The sequence below is a fragment of the Nomascus leucogenys genome, chromosome 15 (assembly GCF_006542625.1).
Source record: "Nomascus leucogenys isolate Asia chromosome 15, Asia_NLE_v1, whole genome shotgun sequence".
NCBI lineage: Eukaryota > Metazoa > Chordata > Mammalia > Primates > Hylobatidae > Nomascus > Nomascus leucogenys.
In genome coordinates this window covers 26,527,415-26,548,639 of record NC_044395.1, presented here as the reverse complement: position 1 = coordinate 26,548,639, position 21,225 = coordinate 26,527,415, and the positions used below count along the sequence as shown (strand labels likewise).

General features: G+C 41.0%; 1 protein-coding gene across 2 annotated transcripts in view; it reads right to left on the bottom strand.

Moving 5' to 3' along the window:
* C15H11orf65 (chromosome 15 C11orf65 homolog) overlaps window positions 1-21,225 on the bottom strand; it is a 173,021-nt gene that overhangs the window by 61,799 nt on the left and 89,997 nt on the right. Inside the window, exons 8-9 of one of the 2 annotated variants that reach the window (XM_030828862.1) lie at window positions 14,199-14,254; window positions 9,869-10,041 (exon numbers count right to left, since the gene is read on the bottom strand). In XM_030828862.1, coding sequence (XP_030684722.1) covers window positions 9,887-10,041; window positions 14,199-14,254 — 211 coding nt within the window. In that variant the 3' untranslated portion in view covers window positions 9,869-9,886. Of the gene's footprint in view, window positions 1-9,868; window positions 10,042-14,198; window positions 14,255-21,225 lie in introns of those variants that run through there. The other variant, XM_030828863.1, reaches the window with a different exon arrangement.

The window sequence follows — 21,225 nt, the reverse complement described above, 5'->3', positions numbered from 1 at the left end:
AAACAATTGGTCACGTAAAATGTGTATTACCTGTACACTGAAATTTATAAAACATTGCTGAGAAGCCAAAAGCCTAAATATACAGAGATGTACTATGTTCACAGGTTGGGAGGTACAATATTGTTAAGATAGCAATTGTCCCCGATTGATATATAGAATGAATGCAATCCTAATTAAAATCCCATCAGGCTTTTTTGTTTCTGTAGAAATTGACAAACTGATTGTAAATTTGTATGGAAATGCAAAAGAACTAGAATAGCCAAAACAATTTTTGAAAGGAAAAACAAGGTTGGAAGACTTACACTAAAGCCACAGTAATACATACAAGGTTGTAGGCCGGGTGCGGTGGCTCACACCTGTAATCCCAGCACTTTGGGAGGCTGAGGCGGCAGATCACCTGAGGTCAGGAGTTTGAGACCAGCCTGGCCAACATGGCGAAACCCCGTCTCTACTAAAAGTACAAAAATTAACCAGGGATGGTGGTGCATGCCTGTAATCCCAGCTACTTAGAAGGCTGAGACAGGAGAATCGCTTGAACCCGGGAGGCGGAGGTTGCAGTGAGCTGAGACTGCACCACAGCACTGCAACGTGGGGGACAGAGAGAGACTCCGTCTCAAAAAAATAAATAAATAAATAAAAGAAAAAGAAAAAAAAAAAGAAATACAAGGTGGTATTGCCATAAAGATAGACATACAGATTAATGGAGCAGGACAGGAAGTCCAGAAATAGGCCTACATAGTGATTATTGATTTTCAGCAAAGGCTTCAAAGTAACAGAGAAAAGACGTCTTTTTAATAAATGGTACATATCCATATGCAAGAAAATGAATCTCAAACCTTCCCTCACTACATAGAATAATTAACTAGAAATGGATCATATATTTAAATGTGAGAGCTAAAATTTGTAGAAGAACTTTATGACCTTGGTTTAGGCAAAGATTTCCTAGATAAGATACTAAAAGCAGGAACCAATAAAGAAAAAATGGTAACTTGGACATTATTAAAATCTCTTTCTCGTCAAAAGACATTGTTAAGAAAATGAAAACACAAACCACAAACTGGCAAAACAGTCTGTAATAAAGGATTTGGTTTTAGAATATATTTTAAAAATCTTTCAACATAAAAATAAGGAGATACACACCTAATTAAAAATTGCCCAAAGATTTGAAAAGACACTTTGGTGAAGAAGATATTAAATGGCAAGTTAGAAATCCTCGTCATCACTAGTCACTGGGGAAATGCAAATTAAAATCACAAAAAGATGTCATTCACTGTTATACATGCACTAGAAAAGCAAAATTAAAACATCAGACAATACCAATTTATAAAAACCAAGTGGAGCAACTGAAAGTTATTTACTGCTGGTGGAAATGCAAAATAGTGTAGCCACTTTAGAAAGCAGATTATAAAATAAACAGGTGCATAGATTGCAAAAATTGTCTCCCATTCTGTAGGTTGCCTGCTCACTCTGATGATAGTTTCTTTTGCTTTGCAAAAGCTCTTTAGTTTAATTAGATCCTATTTGTCAATTTTGGTTTTTGTTGCAATTGCTTTTGGTGTTTTTGTCATGAAGTCTTTGCCCATGCCTATGTCCTGAATGGTATTGCCTAGGTTTTCTTCTAGGGTTTTTATGGTTTGGGGTTTTACATTTAAGTCCTTTTTTTTTGAGATGAAGTCTCACTCTTGTCCCCCAGGCTGGAGTGAAGCGGCGAGATCTCAGCACACTGCAACCTCTACCCCACAGGTTCAAGTGATTCTCCTGCCTCAGCCTCCTGAGTAGCTGGGATTACAGGCCCCTACCACCATGCCCGGCTAATTTTTGTATTTTTAGTAGAGACGGGGTTTCGCCATGTTGGCCAGGCTGGTCTTGAACTCCTGACCTCAGGTGATCCACCTGCCTCAGCCTCCCAAAGTGCTAGGATTACAGGCGTGAGCTACCGCGCCCAGCAACATTTAAGTCTTTAATCCATCTTGAGTTAATTTTTGTATAAGGTGTAAGGAAAGGGTCCAGTTTCAGTTTTCTGCATATGCCTAGCCAGTTTTCCCAGCACCATTTATTTAATAGGGAATCTTTTCCCCATTGCTTTTGTCAGGTTTGTCGAAGATCAGATGGTTGTACATGTGTGGTGTTATTTCTGAGGTCTCTGTTCTGATCCATGGGTCTATATATCTGTTTTGGTACCAGTACCATGCTGTTTTGGTTACTGTAGCCTTGTAGTACAGTTTGAAGTCAAGTAGCGTGAGGCCTCCAGCTTCTAATATCCAGAGTCTACAACGAACTTAAGCAAATTTACAAGAAAAAAAACAACCCCATCAAAAAGTGGGCAAAGGATATGAACAGAGGCTTCTCAAAACAAGACATTTATGCGGCCAACAAACATATGAAGAAAAGCTCAACATCACTGATGATTAGAGAAATGTAAATCAAAACCACAATGAGATACCATCTCAGAATGGCGGTTATTAAAAAGTCAAGAAACAACAGATGCTGCTGAGGCTGTGGAGAAATGGGAATGCTTTTACACTGTTGGTGGGAGTGTAAATTAGTTCAACCATGGTGGAAGACAGTGTGGCAATTCCTCAAGAATCTAGAACCAGAAATACCATTTGACCCAGCAATCCCACTACTGGGTATATACCCAAAGGAATATAAATCGTTCTACTAAAGACACACACACATGTATGTTTACTGGAGCACTATTTACAATAGCAAAGACATGGAACCAATCCAAATGCCCATCAAAGATAAACAGGATAAAGAAAATGTGGCACATATACACCATGGAATACTATGCAGCCATAAAAAAGAATGAGATTATGTCCTTTGCAAGGGACATGGATGAAGCTTGAAGCCATCATCCTCAGCAAACTAACACAGAAAACCAAACACCACATCTCACTGATAAGTGGGAGTTGAAAAATGAGAACACACGAACACAGGGAGGGGAACAATACACATTGGGGCCTGTCAGGGGGTGGGGGGCAAGGGGAGGGAGAGCATTAGGACAAATACCTAATGCTGTAGGGTTTAAAACCTAGATTTTAAACTTAAGATTGCTGGGTCGAATGGTATTTCTGGTTCCAGATTCTTGAGGAATCGCCACACTGTCTTCCACCATGGTAGATGATGGCTTCATAGGTGCAGCAAACCACCATGGCACATGTATACCTATATAACAAATCTGCACGTTCTGCACATGTATCCTGGGACTCAAAGTAAAATAAAATAAATAAACATATACTTATTATTCGTCAGAGCAATCCCACTCTCAGGTATTTCCCAAGATAAATTAAAACACGTTCCCATAAAGACTTGTGCATGAGGCCGGGCATGGTTGCTCACACTTGTAATCCCAGCACTTTGGGAGGCCGAGGTGGGTGGATCAGTTGAGGTCAGGAGTTTGAGACCAGCCTGGCCAATATGGCAAAACCCTGTCTCTACTAAAAATACAAAAATTAGCTGAGCGTGGGCTGGGCACGGTGGCTCATGCCTGTAGTCCCAGCACTTTGGGAGGCCGAGGTGGGTAGACCACCTGAGGTCAGGAGTTCGAGACCAACCTGACCAACATGGAGAAACCCCGTCTCTACTAAAAATACAAAAAAAAAAAAAAGAAATTAGCTGGGTATGGTGGCGGGTGCCTGTAATCTCAGCTACTCAGGAAGCTGAGGCAGGAGAATCGCTTGAACCCAGGAGACGGAGGTTGTGGTGAGCCAAGATCACGCGCCATTGCACTCAAGCCTGGCAACAAGAGCAAAACCCCGTCTCAAAAAAAAAAAGAAAAAAAAATTAGCTGAGCATGGTGGCCGTTGCCTGTAATGCCAGCTACTTGGGAGGCCGAGACATAAGAATCACTTGAACCCCAGAGGCAGAGGTTGCAGGGAGCCGAGATTGTGCCACTGCACTCCAGCCAGGGCAACAAAGTGAAACTGTGTCTCAAAAAAAAGAAAAAAAAAAAAAAGACTTGTGCATGAATGTTGATAGCAGCTTTATTTATAATGGCCCCAACCTGGAAACAACCAAATGTCTATCAATTGGTGAATGAATGATATGGAACACTAGTCATTAAACAAGGAATGAATTACTGATATAACATGGATCAATCTCAGAAGCATTATGCTAAGTGAAAGAAGTGGGACCAAAAAAAAAAAAAAACCACATACTATATGATTCCATTTATATAACATTCTAGAAAAGGCAGAATTTTAGTGATGGAGAGATTAGTGGTTGACAAGGGCTTAAGTTGGAGTGAGTTAGTTAACTACAAAGACGCACAATTTGGGGGTCATGGAAATGTTTTACATATTGTGGAAATTACAGTAATGTATATATTTGTCAAAACATCAAGCTGAACACTCAAAATGGGTAAATTGTATATAAATTTCATCTCAATAAATCAGATTTTTTAAATTAAATAATAGATTTTCTAGCTGATTTGTCTTTATATTTGAGGTATGAGCATTGGTCTATTAGGATTATAGACAGTTTTTAAAGATACTATGTGCTAAGTGTCATGATGGGTAAAAGTACAAGGTGCTTTGGGGAACATACAGTAATTCAGACTGGAGAGTGTGGTGGACTCTGTTCCTTTGACCTAGCAGTCATCTCCAATCCTCTATTCCCTCCACTGTGGAAGCTGAAAGACAGATTTTTGCTTTTCTAGCTTCTTTTAGCTAAGGGTGCCCCTGTGACCCAGTTTTGTTCAACGACGCCTAAGGTGACTTACGCAGGGGCTTCTAGTAAGGCTTTTGCTTTTCTGATAAAAGAAGAACTTGCTATGGTGCCCCTTTTCTGTCTATCATGGACATAATGTCTGGAGTTTTCACAGCCATCCTGCAACCATAAGGGAACACGCACAAACACAACAAGCCACGTATTAAAGATGGCAGAGTGAAAAGGTAGAAGGAGCCTTGCTATGTGAAGGCATTGTTAAATGGCTGAACAAACATAACTTGTAGAATAGCCTATTTGAGGAAAAAAGTCCTGTTTGTTTAAACCACTATTAATCAGAGTTTTTTTTTGTTAATTCCAGCCAAATAAACACAGTTGGCCCTTGTATCTGAGGGTTCTGCATTCACAGATTCAACCAACTGCATATAAAAAATATTTGAAACATAAAAAATACCAATATAACAATTAAAATAACACAGATTTTTAAACAACAGAGTATAACAACTATTTACATAACATGTATGTTGTATCAGGTATGATAAGTAATCTGGAGATGACTTAAAATAATATAGGAGGATGTATATAGGTTATATGTAAACATGACACTGTCTTATATAAGGGACTTGAGCATCTGCAGATTTTGGTGTCTGTGGAAGACCGGAACAAATCCCCCAGGGATGCCAAGGGACAACCATACTCACCAATATTCCACAGAATATTCGAGAAATGGTATTGGAGGAACTGATGAGGGAGCATTTCAGACAGGGCAATCGGCTTGTGGGAAGACAGAATCATGCATTTACAAAACTGAAAACTTCAATATGGCTAGGTTATAGAGTGCAAAGGAAGATGATGGAATATTAATAGTATGGGGATGGAAAGTGGAGAAAGCTGAGTCTGGAGAGGCAAGATCATTGTATTAGTCTGTTCTCTCATTGCTTATATAGAACTACCTGAGACTGGGTAATCTATAAAGAAAAGAGGTTTAATTTGCTCTGGTTCCACAGGCTGCACAGGTAGCATGGCTGAGGAGGCCTCAGGAAACTTACAATCATGGCAGAAGGTGAAGAGGAAACAGGCACGTCCTACATGGCTGGAGCAGGAGGAAGAGGGCAAAGGGGACATGCTGCACACTTTTAAACAACCAGATCTCGTGAGAACCCACTATCATGAAAACAGGAAGGGGGAAACCCACCCCTATGATCCAGTCACCTCCTACCAGACCCCTCCTCCAACACTGGGGATTACAATTACATGAGATTTGGGTGGGGACACAAATCCAAACCGTATCAATCATGAAAGACATTGTAACTATATTTAAAAGTTTGGATTTAACCTGGCTGCCATGCGGTGGCACTGAAGTGTTTTAAGTGAAGAAAATTAAATACATTTGTATTTAGAAAGATCACTTTGGCTGTGGTGTGGAAAACAAGACCTGAGTCAAAGAAACCAGTTAGCAAAAGATGATGGTGGTATGGTCTATGTTTGTGACAGCACAGATGAAGTACATGAATTCAGCAGGTATTTACGTGGTGATATTAGTATGTGAGCTAACAAAAGATTGGATTTTCATGTCAGATTCACACAAAGATTTCACTCAGTATGAAGCTTTACAAATAATTTCAATGATACAGGGAATCGAGGCTCAGACAAGGCAGAGAAAGGTCTGGGACAGCAGGGTGGACTGTGGAGCTTCAGGCACACTGAACATGGGTTATCTGGCCTAGAATAACAGATTAGGTCTCCAGTTAAGGTTTTGTGGGTTTGCATTACACAGGGCAGGGACATTTAAATCATAAAACGTCTCAATTTGATACTCCAGGGAATTGTGTAGGTTATATAACATCCTTCAGGAGGCCATGCCTCAGAAATCCATAGCTCCTGGGTTTAAGTAACCCTTACTCAGGGTCAGCCTGCTAAGGGACTTCTACACAAGGACAAATAACATTAGACTGTACCTAGAAGCTCCCTTGACAAGGTGAAGGGAGCATAGACCAGCTGCTTTACTTTCTTACTCCTCAAGCAGGACTTGGTGATAAATGTTATATGGAATGTCTTGGAGAGTAAATAGTCATGGATATAATTTCTCAAAAAGGGGTAATATTTGACAGATTTCATGGGGGAAGGTTATTTGCTGTGAATGGTCAGATCTAGCAGGCACAGTAGACACCCATTACATGAGACATTTGGGAATCATCTCCAGCAGATTTGAAAAGCACAAGTAAGTTACACAGCAAGAGCCCTCATCTCCACGTCACCTAATTCAGTTGCCCAAATGCTTCTCTCTCAGCCCACACTGATGATACTGACTGTGGTACACCTATGGTACATCACTCAAGGTAGAGATGTTCCCTACGAACTTGGGCCTTGTTCATGAATGAGTTGGCTCAAGCTAAAACTGGATTGATGCCTTACTACAGCCCCACTTAGGTATAGCCCTAAAGAACAGTGGGAAGGGAAAATCCTAGTGGGCAAAGCTTTGAGCACTATACTTGGTCATTCACTTCTTATTGAGAGAGAAGTAGCCTTAAGTAGAGATATACATGGATTCTTGGGCAGTGGCAAATAGTTTGACTCATTGGTCAGGTACTTAACTTGGAAAGGGCAAAATTAGATCAGAGACAAGGAAATCTGGGAAATGTCCTAACAATTGACTTATAAGGTGTGGATCTTCACATATCACTTTTATGCTTACCAGAGAGCATCCACTACAGAAGAGACATTAAACAACCAGATGTGTAAGGTGACTTTGGCACTGAGGGCCAGCCAACATGCTCTTGGCCACCCTACTGCTTATGCAATTAGCTCATCTACAGAAGAGTCATGATGGCATGGATGGAAGCCAAGGGCCCAAAATCATGGGCCTTTTCTCAGAAAAACTTATCTAGCTGCTTCCACTGCTGAATGACACTTGGCCTTGATATGACACCATCATTTGAAAAGACCAATCAGTTCTTTGGTGGCAACATATCAGACCCATTCTTGTTTGGACATTGCAGCAATTCATTCTTAACAGGGATTGATACTTGGTCCAGGTATGGATTTGCCTTTCTTGACCATGGTGGCTCTATCAGAAACACTATCTAAGGACCTATAAAATGCATGATTTACTATTATGGGCTTTCTGACCAAGAGACCAATTTTACAGTAAAGGAATTTAAAAAATAAGTAGAGTATATGACCATGGAAAACACTAGTCCTATCATATGCCACACAATCCAGAAACTATCAGAATGTTAAATTGGCCTGTTAAGGAGTAACCTAAGGTTCTAGCTTAAGTATGACATGCAGCTAGGTTGGAGCATTTTCCTCCAGGATGTGATATATACATTGAACCAAGGGCCATTATATAGTGCTCTGTCTAAATAACTTAAATAGTGTTATGACATATGGGTCCAAGAACCAAGGGACGGAAATTAGGTTGGCCCCTCTCACCACTACTCTCAGCGATCCCTTGGGAATTTGTGCTTCTTGTTCCTACAAGTTGAGACTCAGCAGAACTGAGTCCATGTAGCCACTGGATACATGTATCCTCCCTGTATCCAGTGAGGGAATGGTTCCCCTGGAGGTCACAATAAGGATTCCACTGAACCTAGAGCTATGATTGCTACCTGGTCATGTTTGGCTCCTCATGCTGGTAGATAAATATCTGGTTTCTCTGTCCACTATTAGGAAAATTCTGAAGTGCATTCTGTATGGTTCCTCAGAGCATTCCTAGCAAACTGAGGTCTGGATACCCACAGCAATAACCAACCCATTCTTAACAGAAATGTTTTTCGGCTTTTCTCCCTTTCCTGTGTCACTTTCTCAAATTTCTGATTTCTCTAATTTCTAATTCTCTAATTTCTAATTTGTGCTTTCTGGGATCATCTCCTAAATAAACTATCTGTACCAATGTCTTATGGTTTCCTTTGAAAGGAATCACTAAGATTGTTCCTTTTCTCTTTGTGTTGATTTTAAATGTATTCACAAATTCTTTGATAGTCTTCCTTTTAAGAGATAGAGCTTAATTCCCCTCTCAATAAGTACAGGCTGGACTTGATGCATTTCTAATTAATAGAATAGAGCAGAAGTGATGGTGTGTGGCCTCTGAGACTAGTTCTTAAAAGGCATTGTGGCTTCCTCCTTGCTCTCTCTCTCTCTCTCTCTCAGGTTGCTTGCTCAGCCATGTTATGAGGCCACTCAAGCTATCCTATGGGGAGGTCTAAGTATCAAGGAATTGAGGCCACCTGCCAACAACTGTTCAAGTGTGCCATCTTGGAGGCAGGTTCTCCAACCCAGTCAAGCTTTCAGACGACTGCAGCCCTGGCCAAAATCTTTACTGCAATCTCCTGCGAGACTTCAAGCCAGAGCCACCCAACTAAACAACTCCCAGTTTCCTAACCCTCAGAAACTGAATGAGATAATAACTGTTTGTTGTTTAAGCTGCTATGTCTTGGGGTAATTTATTATGCAGTGATAGAAAACTAATTCACTGCTCTAACCTGGAAGAAAGGGAATGGGAATCCAAAGAGTTGTATTGCACGCAGAGTAGTGAAGGCAAATCGTAGGCCCCAAAAAACTGAGATTAGGGGAATGACCTAGAAAGGAAAATGAAAAAAGAGCAACACTGATGAAAGCAAGTAAAGAGAAAAATGGAAACAAGGAAAGATAAGGAACATTATAAAAGAAAGGAAAGAAATAACTATGACATAAAATAGGCAGTAACAAAGCGTGAGAGAAACTGAGAATTGCAAAGACAAACTAGAATGAGTAAGCAGAGAGAATCAAGAGGAAGAAAGAAAAAAGGTTCAGTGAAGAAAAAAATGGAGTAATGAGAGGATAAAAGTGGGAGGGGGGTTTGAAGAAGCAAGGCACACTTGGATATGGGATAAAGGGACCGAGAGCTCTGCCTTCCATGAATGCACTAAATGCCTCAAGTAAACATGCAAAATAATCAGTCTGAAGCTTCTTGCACCTAAATGTAGTCTCTTTACTTAAGCGTGACTGTTAGAATACTACAGTTTCTCAGAATACTAGGAATAATTTCTATATTTGCCAGGATCATTGTATTCAGTCCAGTGTTCTATTTCTGCTCAATCTTCCTTACTTAACTGAGCTAGATTCTGTGCCCAGAATATATACACAAGTTATTCCAGTCAGAATACACTAATCTCTTGGCTATAACTGATGGATGGAGGGCTCAAAAGGCTATAACTCAGAATAGAAATAAAGTACTTTATAGTCCATAAGTAGAATCAGGCGTTAATCTAGTTACATTTGGTTCTTGATAAATATTTTCATAGTAAGTATTATCTGGTATTCCCATTTGCATCTTTGATATATCTCCTCCATAGTCATATATGTTTTTCTGTGCTTGATTAAACCTGAATCCTAAAGAGAAGTGACAAATGATTAGAAAGATACCAGATATAATAAGATGCTCATTCAAAATGCTACTGTGTGGCGATCTGTTCCACATTCTTTTTCATCACTCTTAAAGCAAATATCTTCATCTGAAACCAGAAATACCCCAAATTTCTGAGTTCATCCCACTTTCACTCCCACATATCACTGTCCATCCCTACAAAAGGCTCTGCAGGACCTGGGTTTTAGGTCTGATCTACTAATATCTAGCTGTGTAATTTGGGACAAATTATTTAACCTAAGTCTTAGTGTTCTCATCTGTAAAATGGGGATAGTAACTGCACCTACCTCATCATATTCCTGCAAGAATTAAATGTGACAGTGCATGTAAAGAACTTAGAGCATCTGGCATTTAGTTGGTGCTCTGTAACTATTAGCTAACTTCTTTATTCACAAAGGGAGAGATGCCCTTTTCCTCTCAAGAGCTCATGTTTCTAAATCTGCTCTGGATTTATCTTTTCTTGAAGAAGTGACACACATTCTCCTCTTCTCCAATGCCAACATCTTCAATGTATCACCTTCACTGGCTTCAGTTATGCAAATCTCCACTACTTAAAATAATTTTCACTAGCTTTTATGCTCCTTCCAACTACCATCCTATATCTTTCCTTCTTTTCACAGTAATCTCTTTTAACTCAGTAATTTATATTGTTTCCTTTTTTTTTTTTTTTTGAGACAGGGTCTCACTCTGTTGCCCAGGCTGGAGTGCAGTGGCGCAATCGCACAGCCTCCACCTCCTGGGCTCAAACAATTCTCCCGCCTCAGCTTCCCAAGTAGCAAGGACTACAGGTGCATGCCACCATGCCCCGCTGACATTTTATGTTTTGTAGAGTGAGAGTCTCTCTATGTTGCCCAGGCTAGTCTTGAACTCTTTGCCGCAAGTGATCCTCCAAACTTGGCCTCCCAAAGTGCTGGGATTACAGGCATGAGCCACTGTGCTGGGTCTCTGTGCTGATTTAAATTTGTAAAAGATCACTATCTATTGTGCAGAGAAGGGAATGGAGAAGCATTGGTTTGGAGGCTATTGCAGAAGCCTGTAGAGGGGTGAAGGCAACTTGGGCTGAGTGGGTGGCAATGAGCTGGAAATAGGTGGATCGGTTAATGCTAAGGATAGCTCATATTAATGGAGTATGCATTATGAGATAGGCACTATTCTAAGCTCTGTGCATGATTATCTCATTGTCTCACAACCTATGTGCCAGGTACTACTGTTATTCTTATTTTACTAGTGAGGAAACTGAGCTAGTAACTTGCCCAAGATCATATAGCCAGTAAAGAGTGGAGCCAAAAATCAAACCCAGGCACTCTGAATCGAGATTCCACAATCCTTTGGGAAGCCAAGATGGGCAGATCACATGAGTCCAGGAGTTCAAGACCAGCCTGGGCAACATGGCGAAATCCCGTCTTGACAAAAATACAAAAATTAGCTGGGCATGGTGGTGTGTGCCTATGGTCCCAGCTACCCAGGAGGCTGAAATGGAAGAATTGCTTGAGCCTGGGAGGCAGAGGCTGCAGTGAACTGAGATCCGGGCCACTGCACTCCAGCCTGGGCAACAGAGTGAGACCCTGTCTCAAAACAAAAACAAAAATAAACAAACAAAAAACTCCACAATCCTAACCTCTTTGCTTTACTGCTTCTCCTATCTGCTAGTAGGACAGAACTCATACACCATCATTAGGCTTTGGCTATGTTAAAATTTTTTTTTTTTTTTTTAATTATACTTTAGGTTTTAGGGTACATGTGCACAATGTGCAGGTTTGTTACATATGTATCCATGTGCCACGTTGATTTCCTGCACCCATTAACTCGTCATTTAGCATTAGGTATATCTCTAATGCTGTCCCTCCCCCCTCCCCCAACCCCACAACAGTCCCCGGAGTGTGATGTTCCCCTTCCTGTGTCCATGAGTTCTCATTGTTCAATTCCCACCTATGAGTGAGAACATGCGGTGTTTGGTTTTTTGTCCTTGCGATAGTTTACTGAGAATGATGTTTTCCAGTTTCATCCATGTCCCTACAAAGGACATGAACTCATGATTTTTTATGGCTGCATAGTATTCCATGGTGTATATGTGCCACATTTTCTTAATCCAGTCTATCGTTGTTGGACATTTGGGTTGGTTCCAACTCTTTGCTATTGTGAATAGTGCCACAATAAACATACGTGTGCCTGTGTCTTTATAGCAGCATGATTTATAGTCCTTTGGGTATATACCCAGTAATGGGATGGCTGGGTCAAATGGTATTTCTAGTTCTAGATCCCTGAGGAATCGCCACACTGACTTCCACAATGGTTGAACTAGTTTACAGTCCCACCAACAGTGTAAAAGTGTTCCTATTTCTCCACATCCTCTCCAGCACCTGTTGTTTCCTGATTTTTTAATGATGGCCATTCTAACTGGTGTGAAATGGTATCTCACTGTGGTTTTGATTTGCATTTCTCTGATGGCCAGTGATGATGAGCATTTCTTCATGTGTTTTTTGGCTGCATAAATGTCTTCTTTTGAGAAGTGTCTGTTCATGTCCTTTGCCCACTTTTTGATGGGGTTGTTTGTTTTTAAACAGCATGGTACTGGTACCACAACAGAGACATAGATCAATGGAACAGAAAAAAGCCCTCAGAAATGATGCCGCATATCTACAACTATCTGATCTTTGACAAACCTGACAAAAACAAGCAATGGGGAAAGGATTCCCTATTTAATAAATGGTGCTGGGTAAACTGGCTAGCCATATGTAGAAAGCTGAAACTGGATCCCTTCCTTACACCTTATACAAAAATTAATTCAAGATGGATTAAAGACTTAAATGTTAGACCTAAAACCATTAAAATCCTACAAGAAAACCTAGGCAATACCATTCAGGACATAGGCGTGGGCAAGGACTTCATGTCTAAAACACCAAAAGCAATGGCAACAAAAGCCAAAATTGACAAATGGGATCTAATTAAACTAAAGAGCTTCTGCACAGCAAAAGAAACTACCATCAGAGTGAACAGGCAACCTACAGAATGGGAGAAAATTTTTGCAACCTACTCATCTGACAAAGGGCTAATATCCAGAATCTACAATGAACTCAAACATATTTACAAGGCTATGTTAAAATTGTTGGCGTTTCTGGGGTCTGATGACACCCTTCTTCAATATGCTGGCTTTTATTTTCAGCATTTCAGTACTGCTAACTACTGGCAGAACAATAGTGGCCTAGAACCTAAAAACTATTTTCAACATTTTGAGGCATTTATTTTGCCAAGTGAAGTCTGCTCATGAAAAATCATTACTAAAACTATAAGTAACTTTTTTTTTTTTTTCACTCTGTCACCCAGGCTGGAGTTTAGTGGTGCAATCTTGGCTCACTGCAACCTCCACCTCCCTGTTCAAATGATTCTCTTGCCACAGCCTCTGAGTGTCTGAGATTACAGACATCTGCCACCACGCCCAGCTAATTTTTATAGTTTTAGTAGAGTCAGGGTTTCACCATATTGGCCAGGCTGGTCTCGAACTCCTGACCTCAAGTGATCCGTCTGCCTCAGCCTCCCAAAGTGCTGGGATTACAGGTGTGAGCCACTGTGCCTGACCAGTAACTTTTAAAAAAGGATTAATATTTTGGCTAGGCATGGTGGCTCTTGCCTGTAATCCCAGCACCTTGGGAGGCCGAGGTAGTTAGATCACAACGTCAGCAGATCAAGACCATTCTGGCTAACACAGTGAAACCCCGTCTCTACTAAAAATGAAAAAAGTTAGTGGGGCATGGTGGCGGGTGCCTGTAGTTCCAGCTACTTGGAAGGCTGAGGCAGGAGGATGGCATGAACCTGGGAGGCGGAGCTTGCAGTGAGCCAAGATCGTGCCACTGCACTCCAGCCTGGACGACAGAGCGAGCCTCCATCTCAAAAAAAAAAAGATTCATATTTTAAAAATCATTTTATTCAAACTTAAATAACATAGGACATTTCCTTCTATTCCCAAATAACAATCTTACATACAAAGGTAAAAATGACTTGACAAATGCATCTAAATTTATATACTATGCAGATTACTGAAATGTTAAATGCCTAGAAATACGTGTGTGGAATGTATTTTTTGTTCATAAGAATTTCCTATAAAGTACTGCTAAAAATCACGTACCTTTGAAGTTAGCCGAAGAGTTGCTTGTAGCAATTTCCTTCCAGCTGGCAATGTACCTAAGCACATTATATGAGGATTCATTAAATTAAATCGATTCATTAGTACATACTTAGACCACTTCTAAAATTCCACTTTTCAGAAATCTTAAATTAATGATGGCATGTTCACTAGCCTCCATGTGTAATTCTCGTGACTTTCCCACCTCCTAGCAGCTCACATCCAGCTAAGAACCTTCAGGACAAGGAGTTGAAGGAGGTATAAAAATGGTGCCCACCATCTGCCATACTTAGTGTCCTTTCACCTCCCTCTAGCATGCCCCCTCATTTTATCCTGTTAATTCCAGAAAAAACATGTCCTCAGCTGAGTGTTTACTAAGATGTTAGTTAATAATATCTAGATTTAAAGCATGGGCAGAAAACTCTCCTGGAGACAACAATAAAAACTTTTTCCTTTGTTCTGGATTGCCAGACCCACTGTCTCTGATATATGAAGGGAAATTTAAAGCATCTAGTTTCTGAGGTCATTAGAGCAGCAGCGCTGTCTTTGCAGTGTCCAGAACACGTAAGAGATACATTTACCTGGGGCAAATGCAGCTGTCACCTCAGCTCCTGAACAGAGACTGAAATAGAGAGACGAGGGTTGCCTGAGAAGAGGTGGAATAGGGAAGGACAAGGTACAACCTTCTGTGAGGATGATGGAAAGCACCAAGAGGCAGGTTTCCTAAGACTTATTTCACCTTAGGCTCCATATCCCACTTTCCTAAGCTGCCTTTACAACTGCACCCACTTTAATAAAAAAATCAGGTCAGGATTTGGTTACAGTAGGTGCTGAAAGGGAGCTAGCACAGAGAGGTGGAGAATTAGAATTGTCACGTAATTGGCCAGGCGCAGTGGCTCACGTCTGTAATACCAACACTCTGGAAGGCCGAGATGGGCAGATCACAAGGTCAGGAGATTGAGACCACCCTGGCTAAAACGGTGAAACCCCATCTCTACTAAAAATACAAAAAATTAGCCAGGTGTGGTGATGCACGCCTGTAGTTTCAGCTACTCGGGAGGCTGAGGCAGGAGAACGGCCTAAAACCTGGGAGGTGGAGCTTGCAGTGAACTGAGATGGTGCCACTGAACTCCAGCTTGGGTGACAGAGTGAGATCTCAAAGAAAAAAAAAAAGAATTGTCATGTAATTCAGAAAACACTGTGATTTTTTCTTTTCTTTTTTTTTTTTGAGATGAAATCTCGCTCTTGTCCCCTAGACTGGAGTGCGATGGCACGATCTTGGCTCACTGCAACCTTGGCTTCCTGGGTTCAAGAGATTCTCCTGCCTCAGCCTCCCAAGTAGCTGGGATTACAGGTGCCTGCCACCACGCCTCGCTAATTTTTGTATTTTTAGTAGAGACAGGGTTTCACCATGTTGGCCAGGCTGGTCTCGAACTCCTGACCTCAGGTGATCCACCCGCCTTGGCCTCCCAAAGTGACACTGATTTTCTAATTATTTATTCCGTTTGAATTATTTTTACTTCTATCAACCCTGTGCTCCTGAAGTTTTTTGCAGTAGGAGGGTATATACTTCCAACAGTATTTAATATTTATTTTTATAAAGACAAGGTCTTGCTCTGTCTCCCAGGCTGCAGTGCACTGGGGCCATCATGGGTCACTGCAGTATCAAACTCATGGGCTCAAGTGATCCGCCTGCCTCAGCCTCCTGAATAGATGGGACCACAGATGCATGCCACCACACCGGGCTAACTTTTTAATTTTTTGTAGAGATGGGGTCTCGGTATTTTGCCCAGGCTGGTCTTGAACCCTTGGGCTCAAGTGATCCACCTACCTTGGCCTCCCAAAGTGCTGGGATTACAGGCATGAGCCACTGCACTTGGCCTATCCAACAGTATTTAATTACAATCAGATATTGTGTCTGAATTTGGCTCCTTCTCACTACTGCTACTCCTTGGTGCTCTGCGAACTTTCTTCAATGGCCTTCAATAGGATACTGCTGGGTGACTTAAATGAAAGGATGCAGGACGAGAGCAGGTGGTGTAAACTCCTTCCACAATCTCTCAGTAGGCAATCCAGTTTGGTTTGACCTTAAATTTTAGCAGACTTTGTGCTTTCAGTGGTTGCTCAGGAGCACTATAATGACTCATCCTGCTTGTTTGGATTTATACACAGAAAAGACTTTCATTCCATCATCAAGAAACCAAGATAAAAGACCTTGATCGATACTGTGCTGAGCCCTGACAATCTGGGGCACAAACACATACCATAGCTAGGCCCCATCACTGTCCCTGCTTTATCCAAGATTAGCACATGACTTTTATTCCATTATTTTAGAGAGAACTTCTCATAAAGAACATACCAGCAGTAATTGATAAGAAACCTAAGTTTTACAAAAATATAAGTTTTACAGACATAGAAGCAAGTCTGATGAAAGCATTACCATGCTGTTTATATCACAGAGCTCACCTTTCTCACGAAGAAATTTGTAGAAATTTTTAGATAATAGTTACAGAATCAAGTGTGTGTGGAGTCTACAATGAATCCCTTTGTTAAATTACAAATTTAACACTTTAAGAGCTCAGAAAAAGTCCCTAGCCAGAGAGGTCACAAAATTACATATCTTAGAAATCAAAGGAGCAGCTTCAGATATAGAAACTATCCGTAACAGACATAGGCACAGAGCTCTCACCAACAGAATATCAGGAAATTATTTAATATTTTCTAGCTGGTGATTGCTTAATAGGTATGTCAAAATTCACTTGCTGTTTGAAAAACATGATGATCCTGGAAGAGGAACATCTGAATATCCATTGGATGAATGCCAGCAAGAGCCACGGTAGCTGTCCTGTGGCATTGTGCATAACTCCGTGATGGTGATGTGGGGATTGTTCTGGGTCCTAAACATCTGCAGCAACATAGCTCTGGATACAGGAATTTGCAATGGTACTCATTAGTGTGTTCGAGTCCACAAGTGAAACTGGCTCTATCCATTCTTCCAAATGATAATAACAATGTTCCGTTAATAGTTGCAGTACGCATCTGAAGATGGACACGGCTTCATCTCAGGAGAGCATCGGTCTGTCATAATGGACTAGCACAAAAGCCTTTGGGAAGAAACTGGTTGTTATCACTAAATATCAGTGTTCAAGGCATTTATGCCATTCTAACTGTCCAACTGTAGAAAAATGTCCATAGACTTTGAAGGATACTTTCCAAGGAATTAGGGGTGACCAATTCTCTAGGGGGGACAAATGTCAGACTTTTAAATTTTCATCAAACAAGGTGTCACCAAGCCGGTTACAAATATCTAGAGGTCTACAAAGGTCAAACGGGGAAGTAGACCATGGAGACCATAAATGTGCTGGAAAGAAGGGGCTTATGCCTAACTCTGCAGTTAGCTGGGGGAAGGCCTTTGCCAAGTTTGATCTTACTGAGATAATCAGTGCTTGTGGCCAAGTAGTGCTACTGAAATATACCCAGATAATCACATTTGAAATTTCATCCGAAATTTTTGTTGTTCAAGGCTGAATGTAAAACCTTGCTAAGAGTCCATGTTGGTACAAAATTATGAGTATCCTCAACTCAGAAGATAAACTGACAGAAATTATACATAACTTGGAAGCAAAGTATTTGCATTTTTTTAATGGAAATTTTCAGTTGCTCTTATCATCTGAAAGCTAGGTATATCCATCCCACTCCTATATGCTATGAAGAAGTTGCTTCAAGTCTTACTGGTTTATCCTGGGTTTTTTTGTTTTGCTCTGTTTTGTTTTGAGACGGAGTCTCGCTCTGTCACCCAGGCTTGAGTGCAGTGGCGCGATCTCAGCTCACTGCAAGCTCTGCCTCCCAATGGTGTGAATCATGGGTTCACGCCATTCTCCTGCCTCAGCCTCCCAAGTAGCTGGGACTACAGGCACCCACCACCATGCCCGGCTAATTTTTTATATTTTTAGTAGAGACGGGGTTTCACCGTGTTAACCAGGATGGTCTCGATCTCGAGATCCGCCCTCCTTGGCCTCCCAAAGTGCTGGGATTACAAGCGTGAGCCACCTCGCCCGGCTGTTTTATTTTTTTATTTATTTATTATTATTTTTTTTTTGAGACGGAGTCTCGCTCTGTCGCTCAGGCTGGAGTGCAGATCTTGGCTCACTGCAACCTCCACCTCCCGGGTTCACACCATTCTCCTGCCTCAGCTCCCTAGTAGCTGGGACTACAGGCACCTGCCAATTTTTGGCGGGCTAATTTTTGTATTTTTAGTGGAGACAGGGTTTCACCGTGTTAGCCAGGATGGTCTCGATCTCCTGACCTCATGATCTGCCCGCCTCAGCCTCCCAAAGTGCTGGGATTATAGGCGTAAGCCACCGCTCCCGGCCTGTTTTTTGTTTTTTAAAGGGAAGCCATTAAGACTTCACCTACTATCACTTAGCGGATGATGGCGGGGAAAGTCTTATGTGGACCGAGATGCCTATTTTTTCTTCCCTTTGAACTCAATGGTTTTATTCTTTGTATATTCCTGTAATGACAGAATATAGAATATCTGGTATCAATTTTTTGTACTTGTTTGCCGGCCCTTAGCTTGAATCAGCCAATGGTACAAGGGAAAGGCAGAGCAGGATTTCAAAAGCTCACCTGAGAAAATTCTCTATCCAGTCCCGGGAAACTCATTCAAAATGGACCTCTCCTACCTCTCTTTCCCTTTCGTCCTTCTCTTTTCCACCCAGCAATTTTTACTCTTAAGAAGAAAAGTAAAAGCAAGGCATTGCAGCTCCTTTGTTTGGCTGTCATTTCTTGCATCATTATTACCATCTGCATTTGTTCAGTGTCCCAGAAACTACAGACGTGCTGTCTATAGGGAATCTCAAGACTCAGGTCTGCACAAAATATTGGGGTTATTGAATCATAGCAATTTCTTCTTATTTAAAAATATTTTAAAGCATCTACTATGGACACTTAGTTCTTTATTTTTTATCTTTTCCTTATTATTTTCTGATCTACCCTTCTCATCAGTATCTTCTTTTTTCTTTTATTCTTGTTTTGATTTTCCTTTGTCTTTATCATTCTTCCCCCTTTTTCTTCATTTATCTTTCCTTGCATCATTATTCTCTCCCCTGCTTCCTCTGGCTTCTTTTTTTCATGTTCTATTGTTCAATGACCATTAACTTGATTTTTCCTACCCCATTTTCTTATCTCACTTTTACTGATTTCTTCTGTTTTCTTACATTTCTTTACTTACACCATCTTCATTTAAATTTTTCTGCCTCTTCATGTGGTATCCACATTCTTTATTGTAGTTGAGTAAATATTGAACATTTTAAGCAGCTTTATTGAGGTATATAATTCATATGCCATACAATTCCCCCATTTAAAGTATAGTATCCAGTGGCTTTTAGTATAATATTAGCAGAGTTGTGGATCCACCACCATAATGAATTTTCTTTTCTTTTCTTTTTCTTGAGATGGAGTTTCGCTTGTTCCCCAGGCTGGAGTGCAATGCCGTGATCTCAGCTCACTGCAACCTCCACCTCCCAGGTTCAAGTGATTCTCCCGCCTCAGCCTCCCGATAGCTGGGGTTACAGGTGCCCGTCACCACGCCTAACTTTTGTATTTTTGGTAGAGACAGGGTTTCACCATGTTGATCAGGCTGGTCTTGAACTCCTGCCCTCAAACAATCCACCCGCCTCGACCTCCCAAAGAGCTGGGATTACAGGCGTGAGCCACCGCACCTGGCCCACAATGAATTTTCAATCATTTTCATTGCCTCAAAAAGAGACCCTGCACCCCATAGCCACCACCACCCCTTCCCTCCAGTTAATTCTCCACCCCCAGGAAACCACTAATCTATTTTCTGTCTCTATAGGTTTGCCTATTCTGGGTATTTCATATAAATAAAATAACACGTGATCCTTTGTGATTGGCTTCTTTCACTTAGCAGATTCATCAATCTTTTGGCATAGATCAGAACTTAATTTCTTTCTTTTTTTTAAATAGAGGCGCTGTCTCACTATGTTTCCCAGGCTGGTCTCAAACGCCTGGGCTCAAGCAATCATCCCATCTCAGCCTCCAAAAATGCTGAGATTACAGACATGAGCCACTACACTTGGATTTTTTTGTGTGTGTGTGTGTCTCGCTCTGTCACCCAGACTGGAGTACAGTGGTGTGATCATGGCTCACTACAGCATCTACTTCCTGGCTCAAGAGAACCTCTCACCTCAGCCTCCTGAGTAGCTGGGACTACAGTTATGCACCACCAGACCTGGAATAATTATTGATTTTTTGTAGAGATGGGGTCTCGCTATGTTGCCCAGGCTAGTCTCAAAATCCTGGGCTCAAGCAATCTGCTTGGTCTCCCAAAGTGCTGGGATTACAGGCATGAGCCACCATGCCCAGCCCACTAATTTTTATTGTGGAATAATATTCTATTGTATAGATCTACCATATTTCATTTAGCCATTCATCAGCTGATGGACATTTGGGGTGTTTCTGCTTTTTTGCTATTATGATAATGCTGCTATGAACATTCGTGCACAGGTTTTTGTGTGGACATGTATTTCCCCTTCTCTTGGGTATATATCTCGGAGTGGAGCTGCTGGATCACATGCCAGCTCTATGTTTAACCACTTAAGGAACTGCCAGATTGTTTTCCAAAGTGGCTGTGCCATTGCACATTCCCACTAGCAGTGTATGAGTTCCAATTTCTCCACATTCTTGCAAATACTTGTTATTATCTATCTTTTTAATTATACCTATCCTAGTAGGTGTGAAGTCGTACCTCATTATGGTTTTGATTGCATTTCCTTAATGGGGCTACATTAAATATTCTAAAATTTCCCCCACATAAGAAATCTTAAAAATGTTTCTAAGGGCCATAGTGTATCACTGAAAACTTATAACATTTTAGTGTCTCATACAGAAAGGTTAGGGAATACAGAAGAAAGAAAACCTTTGTATTATTAATTTCATGCTCTTAGCCTTTTTTCTAAATCCCAAAGTAAAACACAAAGCAGACTAAAGCATAAAAATAAAGTCTAAG